General features: G+C 28.3%; 3 protein-coding genes across 3 annotated transcripts; all 3 read right to left on the bottom strand.

Annotated features, from left to right (window-relative positions):
* Positions 1–7,064: 7,064 nt before the first annotated feature.
* LOC136083496 (tigger transposable element-derived protein 4-like) lies at positions 7,065–8,579 on the bottom strand. The gene is made up of 2 exons (XM_065802899.1): positions 7,536–8,579; positions 7,065–7,445 (listed from the first exon to the last, which is right to left on the bottom strand). Exons 1-2 carry the CDS (start codon positions 8,577–8,579, stop codon positions 7,065–7,067), a joined length of 1,425 nt encoding a protein of 474 aa, XP_065658971.1.
* Positions 8,580–14,767: 6,188 nt separating this feature from the next.
* On the bottom strand, positions 14,768–16,354 carry LOC136083495 (zinc finger MYM-type protein 1-like). The gene has a single exon (XM_065802898.1). The coding sequence runs from the start codon at positions 16,352–16,354 to the stop codon at positions 14,768–14,770; it is 1,587 nt and encodes a 528-aa protein (XP_065658970.1).
* Positions 16,355–16,378: 24 nt separating this feature from the next.
* LOC136083494 (zinc finger MYM-type protein 5-like) lies at positions 16,379–16,882 on the bottom strand. Its single transcript, XM_065802897.1, has one exon. It carries the CDS (start codon positions 16,880–16,882, stop codon positions 16,379–16,381), a length of 504 nt encoding a protein of 167 aa, XP_065658969.1.
* Between the last annotated feature and the right edge of the window lie 2,379 nt (positions 16,883–19,261).

Here is a 19,261-nt window from a genome sequence, read left to right as displayed (position 1 = left end):
CGGAAATTTTTTGATATTTTTGTCATTTGAGACGTTTTTATAACTACAACGTATTCTTAAGTAATAAAAACGACTGTTTAGTGGGACTTATATGCCATTAAACTTCTTTATTTTTGTACATAATTTTAATTATTTAAATACTTAAACAAAAAAAATGGGTTTTTGCTTTATACATTAGATTCTCTAGGCTCACGAATCAAAATATAAAAGCTGAAAAGAGAATAATAAACACCATTAGTTTTAGTATAAACAAAACTAAAAACCGAAGTGTATTAGGCAATGTTTAGCGTAATTTTCCAGCAGAAATCAAATGCTCAACGTGGTTTGTCCGCAGAAACTAAATGTATAGTGCAATTTGCCAGCAGTAATAAAAAAAAATACATTATTAACATGGAATGTGAGACTGTTTTTTTTAAAGTTTGCTTTGTGTTTCATGGCCTATTTAATGCATACAACCTAATATTCCCTATTTTGCCAAAAAAAACAGAAGGCAATTAACAAGAATAACAATGCTACAAAAAGCAAAGCAAACAAACAATCAAAAAGTTTTTATTTCTAATAAAACTCTTTTATTCAACAAAATTTTTTTTCTTTATTTAATAAAATTTTATTTTTATTAAATTTTTTATGTCTTAGAACAAAAAAAAGGAATATTTGTTTGTTTTTAATCTTTTAAAAGCGTCATGTGTTATATTTGTAGTTACACTATAATTATCCGTGCAACTACAATCGGAAATTTTCATTAATTTTATAACATTGTTATGTCAATAAATGAAGATTAAAATGAAAATTAAAATGAAGATTAAAATGAAGATTAAAATGAAGATTAAAATCAAAGAAAATTGAGATTTTATTATGTTAATAAACTTCATTAAAAAAGAATTTAATGTTTTTTTTTGGTGATATTTGTTTCAAGTTTTACATGCTTACTCTTTTGTGTTCTCTAATCTTGTCTCTTTTATAATCTCAAACTTACATAGTCTCTTATTTTCTCTATCTTCTCAAATCATTAGTTCATGACAGATTTTACTGAATCTTCTAAAGTTTTTTTGTAACAAAACCGAGAGTATAAAAATGAGCTTCTCTACTATCTCTGACAACGCTACATTTTTAAAAAAGAAAACTGGACACTAGAGACTATCAAACAGAATAGCTAGCACAACAACATTTGTATTGAACGAGACAAATTTTTAATAACCTTTGTTTTAAGATTTTTGAAATTGATACAGCTTATATAATCTATGGAGTATTTTTATCTAAACTCTTTATTACAAAATAAACAACACTTTTTAAAGTTCGTCATTATTAATTACACCTGTTAAAGTTTCACCAGAGTACTTAGCAAACACATTTCTTCAATATTGTTTAGATATATTTTAACATTTTGCAAATTTGAATTATTAGTTTTGCAGATTTTATTGCACCTTAATTACTAAAACTAACTTTATTTAATAGAGAAATGAATTAATAGTAAAAAAAGTTCTTTCAAAAGCACTTCGTTGGATTGCATGGATGTATTTGTATAATATATGTATATGTATGTTGCATAATATAAATGATATATTTAAAACTTCATCTTTATTTGATTCACTGATCAGCGTAGCAGTTTTATGCCCATTTGATTAGAGCTTACATGCAATAGCTCGGCATGTAAGCTCTCATCAACTCGCATACACTCAATGATGTCTGCGATGCAAAATGAACATTATGTATTAACGTTTAATAGTCACTTAAGCATTAAAAATCAGCAATACAATCTTAATTTTAAATAAAACTATTTTTTAAATTTTCACTTGTTTAATTATTCTAGTAAATACGTTTTGTTGGAGATTTTCTTTTCATATTCATTGTTGGTATACATGATATAGCTAGGAAGCTTATATGTATATATGGTCTTGGTTTTATTTTTTCATCTCTATAGAAACAAATGATTTAATGTTGTACCAACAACCTGAATTAATGCTATATTTTTCTGGTATAGTATTGAAAGACAAAAGACAAAAAAAATATTTGTTTTTTTGAAATATTAAAGACAAAAATATTATGCACATAATTAAGCAGATTATGCACATAACTAAGTCTTTTTAAACAAAAGATGTATTCTTATTTTAAAAATAACTTTATATAAAACTTGTCTTTTTTAGTAAAATATTTTAGTTGAATGAGTATGAATGTTAAAGTTTTTAAACTTTGTTACAAACATACGTTTTAAACATTTTTTGGAGCACGCGTTCACATGTCTTATTGTCCAACGTCTTAGTAACATTCTGAATCCCCTTATCTAAACATCTTTTAAAAAGCTCGTCAGAACCAACGTATTTCCAATAAATTACTTATAGATATTGGTGTAAATATTTTGTCCATGTATTTGGAAGTATCGTTTAATTTATGATGTTAGTACTTTTGCAATGATTTAATAATACGAAGACAAATTTTAGACCGTCTTCAAGATCATTGTTGCAGAACAATAATGTATGAGTGTAGCAATACTCTTTTTCATACCATATGTATCATCTTTTTCCAGTCCTTTTTTTGAAAATTTTTAAAGCATTCATTATTTTAAATTTTATTTCCAGAATATTTGCCTGCATAAAATATATCTTTAAATAGTTTACTATCTCCATTACCTCTTTATTTTCTGTACTGTAAACTGTTTATTCTGACAGAATGTTGAAGCATTATAAGCGCACCAGATGGTTAGTTTTATAGTTATGCAAAGCATACTTAATATTATAGGCAGGAGACTCAAAACTCCCAGCATTTACAATTAGAAACAACCGCTACCACACCATTCAGGGATGAATTTCCGCGTTTCCGCCATGTACCTTTAAAACTAAGAGTTACATTTCTTATTGGATTGTCTTTCAAACACTTGGATGATTTTTAGTATTATTTTCCATGCATTTTTGTGAGGCTACTAAAATTGAACTTTGGGCAGCTTTTGCATACGTCCCTTGAAAATTAGCTGTAATAATTTCGTACAAAGTTCAAAAGTTGTGACATGTTCATTAAGCTACAAAATTTTTTATACGGATAAGACCTTTGACAGTTTCTTAAGATACCACAGCTACTCAAATGTTGACAATAGATGGTTTTATTCCCATTCCTGTAAATAATGGAGTTATCCGCACTTCTATATTTTATTGTTTATTAGGTGAAATATCTTTTTGATCACTCACATCTCAAGCAGTTAATAATAGGATTCAGAATCTTTTATAACTTTTATGTCATATTTCAGTGTCCATTATTATTAATATTTTTTTTTGCAAATGTTGCTTTGCTTGAAGAAGTCTCTGTTCTTGCTTCAGTTATATCTGTATATTTGCGTTTACTTGACGTTTAAAACGTTTTTATGTTATCCCATTTTTCAGTGGTTATACAAATAAAAAGCTAAGAAAAATCCACACAAAAAAACAAGATATATCTTGATTATTAAAATGGTTTCCGCTCAATTTGTGGTTTAGAGTTATTGATTTCAGAGTTGCCTCAAAGAGGATACCAATCTATATAACATCCACTGCGTTATTTCCAAAAACACGTTTTTGTGTTAGGGTTTTTTAAGAGTTTTACACGGTTGCTACGAGCGTTGCCAGAGGTCAAAAACTACTACTAAAAAAAACTATTTTAAAATAAAATCTTCATTTAAGATTTAAATTTTTTATTTTTCAAAACGCAATATCTTTTTTAAATTTTTTAAATGTTGAAACTATAAAGATTATATATGTGAAAATACGACAAAGTGAGAATTATTTTTCTGCGCTTTTTTGTTTTAAGTATTTTTCTTAATAGATTGTTACTTAATTGGAATTCAATTTTTAATATTTTTAATTTTTCGCTTACAATAAATAAAAAAACTGGCACCACATCATGTTATAGATATATACAAGACAAATATATATATACAAGAAAGAAAAAAATGTCCGAAAAACGAATAATCTTTATAAAATAAAGAGACAAACAGATAGGGGCCCAAAAAAGATGAAGATGACAATACATCATCGCAATCTTTTTATAGAGTCCCTATATATATTCAATGGAATACAGGTATTAATTTAAATATCCTAATGGGCATAAAACTGATGCGCTAATCAGTAAATCAAATAAAGATGAAAAAACTGAAAAATTAAAACCAAATAACTTCAGAGTTACTCAAGATCAAATAAATCTCAAATTTTAAAAATTTCTATTTTGATTAGAAATTTAATTGAACTTAATGACTTTGGCACTCATTTGAATCCTTTATGATTAATATTTCAAATACTTGATCCTCAATATGCAATGCTATAATCAAAATAGCTTTTAAAGTTTTGAGGTAGTTTATATGTGCTACTAATATTTGCTCTTAGATAATAGTTTTATCAATTCAATTTATTTCAAACTTTTTATTAAGGTTTTCAGGAGAGAGATTATTGTTGAACTGATACACAAAAGTTAAATGATGAGATATACTTATTTCAAAAAAACCATTGATTTCATATCTTTCATTAAAGGTTTAGCGTGTTCACGCTTTTTTTTTTAGAGTAAATGATTCTGCATGCATGTTTTTGTAAACTATAATTTTTTTCTCAAAATTTGATGGTTGCGTACTTGCCCATGATATATTTGCTTAGTTGATGAAGGAATAAAGTTTAAACAACGGCCAACAACATTTTTCAATTCTTTGTTTTCACGGAAACAACTTTTCATTTATAGATAATTACACTTTTATTCAAAACCATCCAGCGGGCATTTATTTTTAAAAGTTACGCAGTAAATGTATTTTAAATGTCTTTCAAACGTCTTCTAAACATTCTTACGTAAAAAATATTTAAAAGACGTTTAAAAAACATTTCGAATGTAACTTTCAAAAACAAATGCCCGTAGGGTGTAAACCAAATTAGTCTTGTATTATTTCGCTGACAATGCAGAATACGAGGCCATATGTTAAAACAACTTGATATTTTGATTTTTTTTACTTTATATAATTATTTAGATTTTTTTTTTACTTTAAAAAATTATTAATAGGTTTTAAGGAAAAAAGTTTTTAATAATAATGAAATCAAGAAGAATCAAGAGATGGAAATTTACAAAAATACCAAGCTTTTAAAAAGCCCATTACAGCAAAAGCTAGAGTTTTTACGGCGAAATATTTTTTTACTGCAGATTCAAATTTTTTAGTTTAAATAAATATCCAGTTAATACTGACAATAAAACACATTTTATTTTCAAAGCGTATTAAACTGTTATTATAAAAAGCCAAATAAAACAACAATAAAACATTACTGCAAGGTTGTTTTGCGAATAAAAACATCTTGAATAAATATGAAAGACATGCTATGCTGTTTTGTTGCTATTTTTTTTACAGTTTTTTATACACCTTGAAAATTTAATAAGCGTTTATAATAAAAAGTGTTTTATTTTCGGTATGAACGAAAACAAAAAGATTTAATCTCATAAAATGCTAAATAAATGTTTTGTTTATGGTTACTAATCAAATTACGATTCAAATTGAAGTCTTCGCTTATATAATACGGTGCGAAAAATATAATTATATCGATGCTTTTATATGCTTTTATCATTACTTTTAAGTAAACAATCTAAAATTTGAGATTGCCAAATTTACTTTGGTTAAATATTATAAAATACGCCTCCGAGTTATAAAATACGCCACCGAGTTATAAAATAGGTTTTTGAAAATATTAATAACTCGGAGGCGTATCTTAATTTTTTCAACATGCTCCTTTTATGTAATTAATATCCAATCCAACATATATTATTTAAAAGAATAAAAAATTTTATAGGATAAATTTTAAGGTCCCCGCCAGGCGATTAAAACACCCAACATTTTTGCCCAAAATCGAACTGGCGGGGACCCTAAAAATTGTACAAATATACTTTTTTTTGATCAAACTTATTTTCATATAAATGGTCAATATATAAATCGATTCGAGAGTTTAATTTCAAAAATTGATAAAATATGAAACACCCTAATATATATACATATATATATGCATATATATACATATATATAAATATATATATATATATATATATATATATATATATATATATATATATATATATATATATATATATATATATATATATATATATATATATATATATATATATATATATATATATATATATATATATATATATATAGATATAGATATATTTTAGGGTGCGTCTTTTTCAACAATTTTTCAAAATAAATCCCAATCACATGAGTTAGTTAACCACTTTCATTTAAAAAAAATTTTAAAAACCCATTTTTAGGTCCCCGCTTTTACAAATTGTGCCCCAAAACCCATACTTTTTTAACCAAAAAGGTTAAAACATTGTAATAAAACACCAAGATTTTTTTCTATGATATCTAGAAGACCAAAATATGTAGGGGAGATGGGGGCGCATTGATCGCCGTAGCAGTGTTTTGAAAATTGCGCAGAACCTTAAAGAGATGTAAAAACTTATTAACTAGGAAACACATGTAGAACTATCTGGCTTTTGGAATATATAAATATTTTGATTTAAAAAAATGATAAACATGAATAATTTTAACTTTTAAACAACCCTCTCAAAAGATCAATGTACCCCAAACTATGGGGTACTATGATCTCCGAATTGGGGCACATTGATCTTATATGCGTAATATTATCTAAACGTTTAACACTTCTATAACTAAATCTTGTAAATAATTTAGTCAAAGGGTAATATTGTATAACATATAATACATCTAAATTTTTTAATTATTTTTTAAATATAGCAGTTAAACCCACTAGTCTAATTTTTAATTAAAAAATGTATAAATCACAGCAGCTATAAGCTACCCGCTTTATATACGTTTAAAACTTTACAACAACTTGAAATTTATAAGAACTGAAATATAAAGACTGAAATAAGAATACAACTTTTAAGTTTACAAAACTTGTTAAAAGTACAATATTTTGATTAAGAATATTTCATCATTTGTGAAAGTCAAGTTGTGAAGCAGCTTTCGGTTTACATTGTTTTTTATTCCTAAGCAAGTAATTCTTAGTTTCTTTCTTATCTTTTGTGGAGACTTTTTGTTGATTTTTGGTTTGCTACAAAATTTTCTTTTCTTTTGACAAACGAATTTCATTTCTGACAGGAGTATCAGTCAAGATCCTTGTTTTTAACTCCCTACTTTTAACATTTTTTTTTCTGGCAGATGCTTTTGGGTAAGGTTTTAAAACCTCAGGTGAGATTATAGAAGCAACACTTGTTGACACTTTGTTTAAAATACTTGTTTCAATATTTACTATAGTTATTTCAGACTCTATGTGATTAACATGTGCTGGTATCATTTCAGATTCCATGTTGTTGACAGGAGTGATAGCAACTGTATCTGGAGCAGCTCTATCTGTAACTGATGATGGTAAATATTCGTCATCTTTGAAAATTTCAGAATTGAATGGCTCAATGCCAGCTACTCTAAATCCTGTCTGTATATTAGATGGTGAGAAAGCTTTTGTATACGGTTCTCAAACTATTGAAACAATATCATAAATGGTCATTGGTCTTGGGTTTGAAACCATCCAATTATCACATGCAGAATTGTAAAACCTTTTCAATGGTCCAAAAACAGTTCTATCTAATGGCTGCAATTTATGGCTGCAACGGGGAGGAAAACTTATCATTGTAATTTCGTGTTGAATTGCAAGCTCCAAGCCTTTAACAGAAACATGACTTTCATGACTGTCGAGAAGTAACAAAACTGGAGATTCCTGAGAACAGTTTGAATATTTAACAAAATGTTTAATCCATTCTATGAAAATTTCTGAGTTCATCCAACCAGAAGGATTTGCAAATCCCACACATCCAGGAGGTCCTTCCTTAATCATGTAATCATGAAACTTTACCCTAGAAAAAATAAATAATGGAGGAATGGAATTTCCAATAGCATTAGAGGCACAACATGCAGTTACCAATGTTCCTCGTTCTGCGGATGTGATTCTTCCAACTTGTTTGCTTCCTCTACCAGCTAAAACCTTTACCGGCTTTTGAACGGTTGTTAAACCAGTTTCATCAACATTATATATACAGTTAGGATTATATTTATATCGATTTCTTACCGTTTTAAGATTTTGAAAAAACTCTCTTACAGTGTGTTTGTTAAAAGCTGTTGATCGAGCGAAGCTCGTTGCTTCAGGTGTTCGTAGAGACAACTCTGGTTGTCTTTTCATAAAACCTTGCAACCAATCAATGCCTGAAATTTTATTTTTGATCCATGATGATGGGCATATCTTATTGTTTTTTAAAGCAAATTCAAATGCCAATAATTGCGTTGACCTAGTTGAAAGGCCATAGTTCATTTTTGATGCAATTAGTAAATAACTTGATAAACTTTTTTCATCTTCTGCTGTAAAAACTTGTCTATTGTTGTAGTTAGGCTTGAAAGCTTCATTTGGATCAAGCCTCTTTTTACGACAATATCTTTTTAAAGTCATTTTATCTATGTTAAACTGACGTGCTACAACATTCAGTTGTGTTCCTTCTAAAACTTTATTAACAGCTACTTTCATTGTTTCACTTGGTATAGCAACTTTATTTGTTTTTTTAATTCTATTTCTAACCATTTTAAGATCTGTAATAAAATATACCAATAAAAACATATGTTTTTAATAAATGCTAATTTTTAACATAATAATATTATGCTAAATATTTTTTAATTATTATGTTAAATATTATTCTTTTGATATTATAAAATAATAGTATTATTATTACTAGCTTATAACATAAGTAGATTTAAAAAATGAAATGCTAAAAGCTATTGTTTGTTTATATATAGTTTTTTTTTAAATTATAAATACAATTCCATTCGTTTAACTGTATTGCTTATAAACTAAAACATGGGGCACTTCGTCTTCTATGGGGCATTTTGATCCTCCGATCAATGGGCCCCGCATAGTCAAAGATCAATGTACCCCAATAGGTATAGGTAACATATTGATAGCAATATCTACTGTATAAATTGCAGCCAAATAAAAATTATATATTATATTATACACCTAACACTTACAAATTTAAAATAAAATTGTTGTTAACCCATACAGACATCTAAATAAAAATATACTTGAATTATAGTACGATTTAAAAAAATCACTTTTTATGACGAAAAACAATATTTTCTTTATTTTTTTTGACGCTGATAACCTTATAAAAAAATATTACGAATAATCAATTAGGGAAGCATAATGGTTAATTAAATTGCAACCTCACTTCTAGTAAGGCAAAAATGAACGAGTAAAAGCCAAAAGATCATACTGCCCCGGCGATCAATGCGCCTCCATCTCCCCTACTTGGATTGACCCACTTTTTTTCTCTCTCGACTATTCCGTTACAAATTTTATCAAATTTTTGTAAACGAAGAGTAATTTAAGTCAAAATTTAATTTTAAAAATAATTTCTCATATAGAGACCCCTAATAGGAGGGCTTGCGGTAGGTGGTAAAGGGTTCCTTTCTCCCTCACTCCTCCATCCATTATAATTTTTTTACAGAATATTTATGTACCATTTGCCTTGAAGTTTAATTTTTAGATAAAGTTTAATTAGATTTTCAAAAATATGCGTGTTGTTTAAATAATTTTATTTTGATCTATCTCATGCAGCTGGGGTAGTTAAGGTAAAAAATAAATTTTCTGGTAAGTTAAATAAATAAAGATATTGTTAAGGTCAACAATGATAAATAAGTAATGAATCAAGACAAAGTTTTCTTCATGCTTTTGTTAAAAAACTGAATAAATATTATCCAAATTATGTTTTGCAAGCGCCTTTTTTTTCCCCCTCTCAGCTGTTTGTCCTTTTTCAAACTCCCTGAAATGATCCCTACTTTGCTGAACAGCTGACTATATCTTTCCTGTCCTTTTCATTGTGAACAGAATTAACAAACTCTGACACAAGCTTAATTGCCAGTTTGAGCAGTTATTGACTACATATACTCGGCAAACAAGTTCAATGAAAGTTTTAAATTGGTCGAATAACCTCCAAAAAGATGAAGAACAGTTCGGCCAAGGTTTATCATCGTCTTTACTTAATTTTAACAGACTGAAAATAAACCAAGAGTATATACCCACTAACTGTGAAAAGCTAGGTGGTTTCTCAAGGGTGAGGCCTAGATCTTTTGGTAGAATAGGATTTTCAGACTTCTAATAGTGTGTAGGAATAGGTTATGAGAAATGATATTTTACAACTTTTTCTTCCTCATCATCTGCGAGACATAATGGAATCAAATTTGATCCAAATACCACGTATGTCTCTCCATTGATTTCAATACTTTTTCAATTTCCTCTTGTAGATTAATAGCTCATGATCATCTGATTCTACCCAACTTTTATACTCGACAATCTGCCTGTATGCTTTTATATCCTGAAATGGTGAAGAGGATACCAAGGAGGAATGCACAAACAATACAGTATAAAATATAATTCAATTCAATCCATATATTCTGAAATAGTTGTCACATTCACGGAAGTTTACAAATAGTACATGTACTAATCTTAAGTAAAAACCTTGTAGAAATAAATTCTGCTATTTTACTAACTTCTTTTTGTAAACAAGCTGTCTATTGGTAGGGCAACTGATTACTTAAAACTTCAGGTGAGTCTACGTACTTAAATACTAAAAACTCTAAGTAATTAAAACTCTAAGTACTTAAAACTCTCAGTACTTAAAACTCTAAGTACTTAAAACTCTAAGTACTTAAAACTCTAAGTACTTAAAACTCTAAGTACATAAAACTCTATGTACTTAAAACATCAGGTGACTCTAAGTTCTACTAGTTTTTTATAATCACCTCATGGAAATTTTAAATTGGCAAGTGCGTATTTGTAAAAATGAACAGTTTCTTCATTCTGTTTTTCTATATACGCTCCTTTAACTACAACTTTTTCAAACTTTTTGAACTTTAATATATCCATAGTCTCTTTTTTTGCTTTCCAATTAGCTTAGAAAATTTTCAACATCAGATTTTAAGGAGCATAAATTTTACCAATGTGAACTTTTTACATACAATGTTTACAGTGAATCTAGTCTTTGCAAGCAAACTGTAATATAATTAAAACCTGAGCATTAAAAGAGCCTAATGTTTGTGCCGGAATATTTTCCTGTATTAGTTGCAGTTGTGTCAAACACTGACCCTTTATATAAGTTATTGGCTTATATTTATACAAAATGTTCACTAGAGTATCATGATGAAATTTTCCAGTACCGTTTTCTACTAGCGAAATGCCAACAAGCTTTGAATCACCATCGATATTTGCAAGAACAGCAAAACAATCTCTTTTTTGTTTTGTACCTTTAGTAATATCCTACAAACTTTTTTCCATCAAAATGTTTGACTATTGGAAATTTACTTGGCTTTACAGCTTTTACTATATCTTCTTGATATTTAGCTGTACTTGTACTTACTGTTTTCTTTTTTTCCCGTCTGATGATGGATTTAGAAAGCAAGAAACCTTTCAAACTGCCCCAAAAAGTAACTATTATGTCAGAGAGACTTTGCTAAAAATGACTTGGAAAGTGGTCTCGTGATTTTTAATAGCATCTTTTTTTTTTTTTAAATCTTCTTTTTGTTTTTCATTTCACAGTAAAAGTTATAAATGACAGTTGATAATTAAAAAAATATTCTTAGGTTAAGTAAAATTATGGCGTTTTTGAAATTTTTCTAATTTTTATGAAATAAATATTTCGAAAAATAAAGATTGTTTTTGTTTGTGACAGACGTGAGTTAAATTCGATCTCAAGCGTCATTCTATTTAAATATGCTTAAAAATTATAAAAGGTTAATACGTTTTAATTTATTTTTCTTGATCTAAATTAGTATATTTATATTTAATATAAACTTCCAAACCCATTCCAAAATATAATTTAGGCCTTATAGAGTTCATAGAAAAAAATTGGTAATTTTTTCAATGTTTAAGGCTCCGGCTTTTTGGTTGAAAACATTGGGGTTTTGGGGCACCAATTGTAAACACGACCTTCAAAATGGGTTTCAAAAACTTTTTTTCACCTTAATATGATTTTTATTCAACCGGTGAACAAACCCAGGTGGTTAGGATTTAATATGTATATATATATATATATGTATATATAAATTAGTAAAAAAAACATTGAAGTTTCACCATTGCTGGATCATCAGGAAGAGTTCTTCCTGATGATCCCTGAAGAATTTTTCCTGATGATCCAGCAATGGTGAAACTTCAAGTAGAAGATAAAAGTTAGATAAGTGTTTTTTACTAATTTATTATTGCTCTGTTCTTTAAGAACATTGAGCACTCTATTAGTAAATTACACTAACATAACTTACATATATATATATATATATATATATATATATATATATATATATATATATATATATATATATATATATATATATATATATATATATATATATATATAAATATACTAGACTCTTTTTTTCATCTGCGGCATTGTAAGAGCAAGACTTGTTTATCAAAAAGTTTACAAAATGAAAGTTACAATTGTAAATATTAAAAACTAATTACCACCAAACTGGAAGAACAAAAAAATAGTATTCTTAGTGAAACTATCAACCTTTTAAAAAAACAGGAAAAGATATTTAGTGATATCTTAGGTGCAAATCTAAAAATAATAGCAGATCTGCTTGAAATCGAAGGTTATTACAATTCAAAAAGACATCAACGATATAGAGTATCAACTTTCAGGAAGAAAATTTCTTTATGAAAACATCGGAAACAAACAGCGTGATGGCCAGGAAAATTAACAATTTTAAAAAATATCTATTGACCTTCACGCCGTAATAACCTAAAGATTGATGGCTTGAGCTGAGCTGCCCATGGAATCTTGGAATGACTGTGCAAAGGAAGTTAAAGATCTATTTAGAAATAAACTGGGAATCTCTGAAGACGTAATAATTGAAAGAGCTCACCGTATTGGAAAAATAAAGGAAGATAAATATCCAAGAACTATAATTACTAAACTACTAGACTTTCAAAATAAAAATAAAATCTTAACGCTATCAAAAAAACTCAAAGGAACCGAAATAATTATTAATGATGACTACGCGAACGAAACGACGGAAATAAGAAAACAGCCATGGAAAGATGTAAAAAGGATTCAAACAGAATATAAGTTTGCTATTATCAAATGAGATAAAATATTCGTCAAAGGTTTTCGTTAATAATTTTAATTTAAACCAAGTACTTATTCGAGATTAGTGAAATAGTTCTGTACCTTTTTTATTATGCTAGCACGTTTAAATTTATCGCACTCTAAGCAATGGCTAGCCAAAACAAAAACAAAAGAAAAGATTTTGAAACGTTTGAAACTTACTCGAATTACAAAAAGTACTACTACTTTAATTGATCAAACTATAATTAATAATTTCAAAAACATAAAAATAAAAACTGGAATATTTATTACAGAAATATCTGACCATTTTTCGGTTTTTATAACAGCTCAAAAATTGTTTAAACAACTTTCTAAAAAAGTAAAAATTAAAAAACAAGTAATTAAGGACGCTTCTCTTGTGACATTTATTAGCCTTTATCTACAACAAACTGGGAATCTGTTTTGAGAACAAAAAATGTTGATGAAGCTCATGATAAATTTTATCATATATTTGAAGGTCACTACAATAAAGCATTCCCAATAACAACTAAATTTATTAAAACAAAAACTTTACAAAATCCCTGGAATAACACCCGGAATTATAAAATCTTTGAAAAAAAAGCAACGATTGTATGGGAAGTTCATAAAAAAAAACTTCTAAAAAAAACAAACTCTAAAAACAATAATCGTCTTTTTGTGGCGATTGTTAAGCGCTCAAAAAAAGTTTTACTATAGAAGCCAATTATTAAAATACAAAAATGATATACAAAAACCTTGGAACATAATAAAAGAGGTTATAGGTAAAAAAGATATGGATATTAGTCGTTTACCAAAAAAATTAATTATAAATGACTATGAAATTATTAACGACGCAATAATTGCTAATTTCTTTAACCATGCATTTGTTTGCACAGGTCCAAGTTTAGCATCATAAACAAAAAAAAAAGTTAAACTTGCTTCAAGTCATACCAAAACTCTAATAATAATACAATGGACAATAATATGCTAATAGAAACAGAGTTGGTTGATGCCATGTAATTATTTAAGCCAAATAAAGATAATGGAGTTGATGATGTAAGCAGTAATGTAGTAATTAAATCAATACTTTATTCAAAAGTTCCGCTTTTGCATATATTTACGCTCTTTTTAAATAAAGAAATCTTTCCCGATAAACTTAAGTTGCAAGTTGCCAAGGTAATACCTATACTAAAATCAGGAGATGAAACTATTATCTTTAATTACAGAACTTTCTCCATATTATCATGCTTTTTAAAGTTATAAGAACACATTATGTATAAAAGACTGTATTACTTTTTAGATGTAAACAATATTCTTTATAGCAAGCATTTTGGGTTTAAAAAGAGCCACTCTACTGATCAGGTTATTGTTTATCTTGTTCATGATATCTTTAAATCATTTGATGAAAATAAAAATATATTAGATGTATTTATTGATCTCAGTAAGGCTATTGTCACTGTCGATCATTACATCTTGTTAATAAAACTTGAAAACTATGGTATTAAATTTATAAATATTGCGTGGTTTAAACAGGGCCGTCTTAAGGCCATCGGGGGCTCTAGGCTAGACTTAATTTGGGGGCCCCCTTTTTCCTTAGTAAAAAAATTAAATCAAATACTAAAATAGGAAACATCTATTAAAGCAATGATAAAATTTACATGTGACGCTTACGTGATTTTTTTCTTGAAAATTCTTTAATAATATCATCAAAATCAATGGTTAAAAAAACATCTAATTCAATTGACATTAACGACAAACAGTTCAATCTTTCTTGCAGCATGGTTGAGCGGAGTTCATTTTTTATAAGTTTTAGTTTTGAAAATGATCGCTCGCCAGTGCAATTTGAGACCATCATTGACAGAAAAATTCTAAGGGAAATTTCAATATTTGGAAAAGTTGATTCCAAGTGGTCTCTTTTTAATGTTGAGTAAAGTTCTGTAAATGAATGTTCATCTTTTGAAATGTAATATTTAAATTGCTGGCACTCAAAAAAAAGTTCATTTTCATTTATGTCCTTCTTATAAATTTGTGCTAGGTTTGAACAATGGTCTTTTAGTTCAACATTGGCAATTGTTTGAATGTTTACTAGAAATCCGAAATTGTCATTGATCTTCTCATATGCTGATGTTCTTTTTTCTAAATTTGATGTTAGTGAATCAATAACAGGAAGGTATGTTTCAATTTTGAATTTATAACTTCCCTGAAATTCCAATTCTTCAGCCTCACCATCAAAGAAGGCCATACGTAGGCTTCTTTTTTTTGTTCTTTTTGAAGAATCTCTGTAGTCAGTGTTTGGAAGCAAGATTTTGGCTTTTTCCTGGTAATTCTCAAATTGACTCCTCAAATCTTTAATGAAATGCAACAATGACTTTAGAATCCGAACTGCAACATCCAGGTTTAAATTTTCTTTCTGTAAAATCTTCGATGTTTCATTAAAATGACAAAGAATATCATTCCAGAAAATTGTCAGAAAAACAATCTCAAAAGTGTTCATTTTCGTGATGAGATTTTGAGCATCATTTTGAGTTTCTTTTGACTGACTTATGTCCTTGATCAAAAATTCAAGTGCTTTTTTAATCTCATCATAACTGTCATGCAGACAAGTCACAGCATCTGCACGTGCTGACCATCGAGTTCCAGAAAGCTGTTTGACAATTTTTTTGCCTTTGCCAACAAAAGACAGAAGCACTTGCCAACGATGAGTTGATGCAGAAAAAAATTTGTAGAGGCATTGAACAAAGTCAAAAAAAATAATTGCTTCTAAACAACATCCAGCTGCACTGTTGCCAACCAGATTTAAAGAATGTCCAGCACAAGGAATAAACAATGCTGATTCACTTTTGTCTTTAATCCTCTTTTGTAGGCCTGAGTACTGTCCTGCCATATTTGATGCATTATCGTATGACTGCCCACGACAGTCAGATATTGAAATTTCATTTTCTTGTAAAAAATTCAAAATCACTGTTTCTAAATGTTCAGCTCCATGCCCGTGAATGGGAACAAATTGCAAAAAACGCTTAACTGGTGCCAAGTCTTTAACATATCGAACTGTAAAAGTTAATTGATCTACATGTGACAAGTCTGGAGTTGAGTCAACGCTGATTGAGTAGTATTTTGCTTTTTTTAATTCAGAAATTATTTCGCTCAAAACTTTATTTCCCATTAGGCATATAAACTCCTCACAGATATTGGCAGAGAGGTATGAAGTATTACCTTTTCCAGAATTTCCATGTTTTTTCATGTGTTCATGTAGGAATGGGTCAAACTAGCTAAGTAACTCAAGAGTTCCTAAATAATTACCATTTTGCTCTGAACCAATGGTTTCATTGTTTCCACGAAATGGCAATCCTCTTGATGACAAGAACTTTACAACTGCAACAATTCTTTTCAGCACATTTTGCCAGTACAATTGTTCGTTATGTAACTGTTTTAATAATACAGAGTCAAGCTGGCCACTTTCTCTCTGCCGACTGGAGTAAGTAAGCATATTTTTGTGATGTTTAGAACCATTCTCGTGTCCAGATATACATTTTAAGGCATTTTTCCAGTCATGAAATTCAGTTGTGGAAAAATTAGAGTGTTTGCTGGAGAATAAGGTACAAGTAAAGCAAAAAACAGAACCTGTTGAAGGTGAGTATAATAGCCATTCACGATTGACAAATTCACCATTGTGTAGTTCACGTCTAAAGCAAGATTTTGATAAGTACCTTTTTTGTCCGCAACTCAACCTTTCCGAATTTTTGAAGCTCCCATCATTGTTCTGGACCATGGACGGGCCATTAGAAATCCAAAATGATTGAGCTTCTTGGGATAACTGATGCCACAATGCTGGGTCAGTTTATTGAGTAGTTTTTGTTGTTGCGTTTGGATAAGTTTTAATTTGATTTGATTCTGGCTCCTGTGCTGGTTCTTGCTCCTGTACTGGTTCTGGCACCTGTGCTGGTTCCCTAAAAATCGGGGGCCCTAGGCTGCAGCCTACCTAGCCTATGCGTTAAGACAGCACTGGGTTTAAAACCTATTTGTCAAATAGAAAGTAATGCATTTCTTATAATGAAGGTAAAACCACCAATATGAACATAACATGTCTGGTTCCTCAGGGATCTATATTAGGACCACTCCTATTTCTCATTTTAATTAATGATTTAAGAAAACTGGTACTGAGCTAGATACAACTTTATTTGCAGATCACACAAATCTATTTTATGCATATAATGATATAAATATTCTGTCAGTAAACAAGAGCTATTAAATCTTACTGAATGGTTTAATGCAAACAAATTATCTTTAAATGTAACCAAAACAAAATATACTTTTTTCTATCGTTTTCATGACCAAGATAAAATTCCTTTGAAACTTCCAAAACTTTGTATTGCTAATCAGAATATAAAAATACAAACCACTTTAAAATTTCTCGGCGTGCTTCTTGATGAAAATGTGACGTGGAGATATTATATACAATATCTCAAAAATACAATCTTAAGAAACCTAGGCCTGCTATGTAGAGCTAAGCCTTTTTTAAATCCAACTTGCTTAAAGCTTTTATATTTTTCGTTCATTCATTGCCGTCTTAATTATGCAAACATTGCTTGGTGCAGTACAAAAAAAAAAAACTATTTAATAAACAAAAGCATGCAATCAGAATCATTTCCAATGTGGGCCGTTATGCACACTCTCAAGCATTATTTGTTAATTCAAGTATAATGAATGTTTATCAATTAAATGTCTATCAAATTCTTATATTTATGTTCAAAATTAATAAAAATATATCTCCTAAAATATTTAATTCATTATTCAAATTAAATCAGAATAGATACGTAACCAGATTTTCAAATAACAGTTATATTTAACCCAAAATTATTTTGCGACGACTAAATTTTTAATTTCTACTAAAGAGCCAAAATTATGGAAAAAATTAAATAACTTTATGAACTAAAACAATTGCTACGATTAATGAATTAAAGAACAAATTGAAGCAAAAACTACTGATGAACGACGTAGAGCTCAGCTTTTTCTGAAGTTTTAATAATTATATCTGTTAAACTTACCCAACAATTATGGAGTTTGTCATTATCGGCTTGACGATCTTAGAAGAGGATCGTGCCACTTGTTATTGCTTAAATTTTTCTTTTCTTTATTATTGTAAAAAACACAAAAAAAATTATGGTTTATAAGAATTATTCACATATTTCAAGGTATATGCAGGTGTCAAAGGAAAGCTTCAGGATTATGCGTATTTGCTCGCATGCATTTTAGTAATATTGTTTCTTTGTACTAGTTCTTTTTTTTAATTTTTCTTAACCAATACAAAAAGAAAAAATTAAAGTAGGACTTTAGGTCCAATAATTTTCTATTTATTAAGTCTTTAGAAAAATGTTTTATATTATATAGTGGTATGTTTTTTAATTTTTGTCGTTTTATATTTACGGTGTAGACTAAGGGGTTTGGTAATATAACCAATTATGTCTTCGTCTTGCCCTGCTATTTACATTTATGTTATAATTCATAACTTAAAATTTTTTTGATTTAAACTTTTATTTTTTATTGCCATATAAATAAATTTATATGGCAGTACAGAAAAAAAACAACAAAAAAACAAGTACCCAAAAATATTAGTAACGCATAGCAGTTTCTTTATTATATATATATATATATATATATATATATATATATATATATATATATATATATATATATATATATATATATATATATATATATATATATATATATAATTTTTGATTACTTCAACACTGTGTTTCACCATCAGTAGGTTCATCAGGAAGAATGTCTAAACATAAAAAAGTTTTCAAATCATAGAAAAATTATTTCACTTGTTTTTATAATAAATGACCAGTTCAAATTTATCCTAATTCTAAAGAATTCTTTTCATGATTTTTTAATTATCTAATGTAGTTGATGCAACTTCGTGGTCGCAAAATACTACAGTTATCATATAATTAATTATAACAATTCCCAACTTCCTGTGAAATAATTTTTCTGTAATTTAAAATTTTTTTTATGTTTAGACATTTTTCCTGATGAACCTACTGATGGTGAAACACAGTGTTGAAGTAATCAAAAATTAGATAAGTGTTTATACTTATTTATTATTGCTCTATTCTTTTAGAACATTGAGTACTCTGATTTT

This window comes from Hydra vulgaris, chromosome 08 (genome assembly GCF_038396675.1).
Source record: "Hydra vulgaris chromosome 08, alternate assembly HydraT2T_AEP".
Lineage (NCBI taxonomy): Eukaryota > Metazoa > Cnidaria > Hydrozoa > Anthoathecata > Hydridae > Hydra > Hydra vulgaris.
The sequence above is the reverse complement of the archived record's forward strand: the minus strand, read 5'-3'. Positions and strand labels throughout refer to the sequence as shown.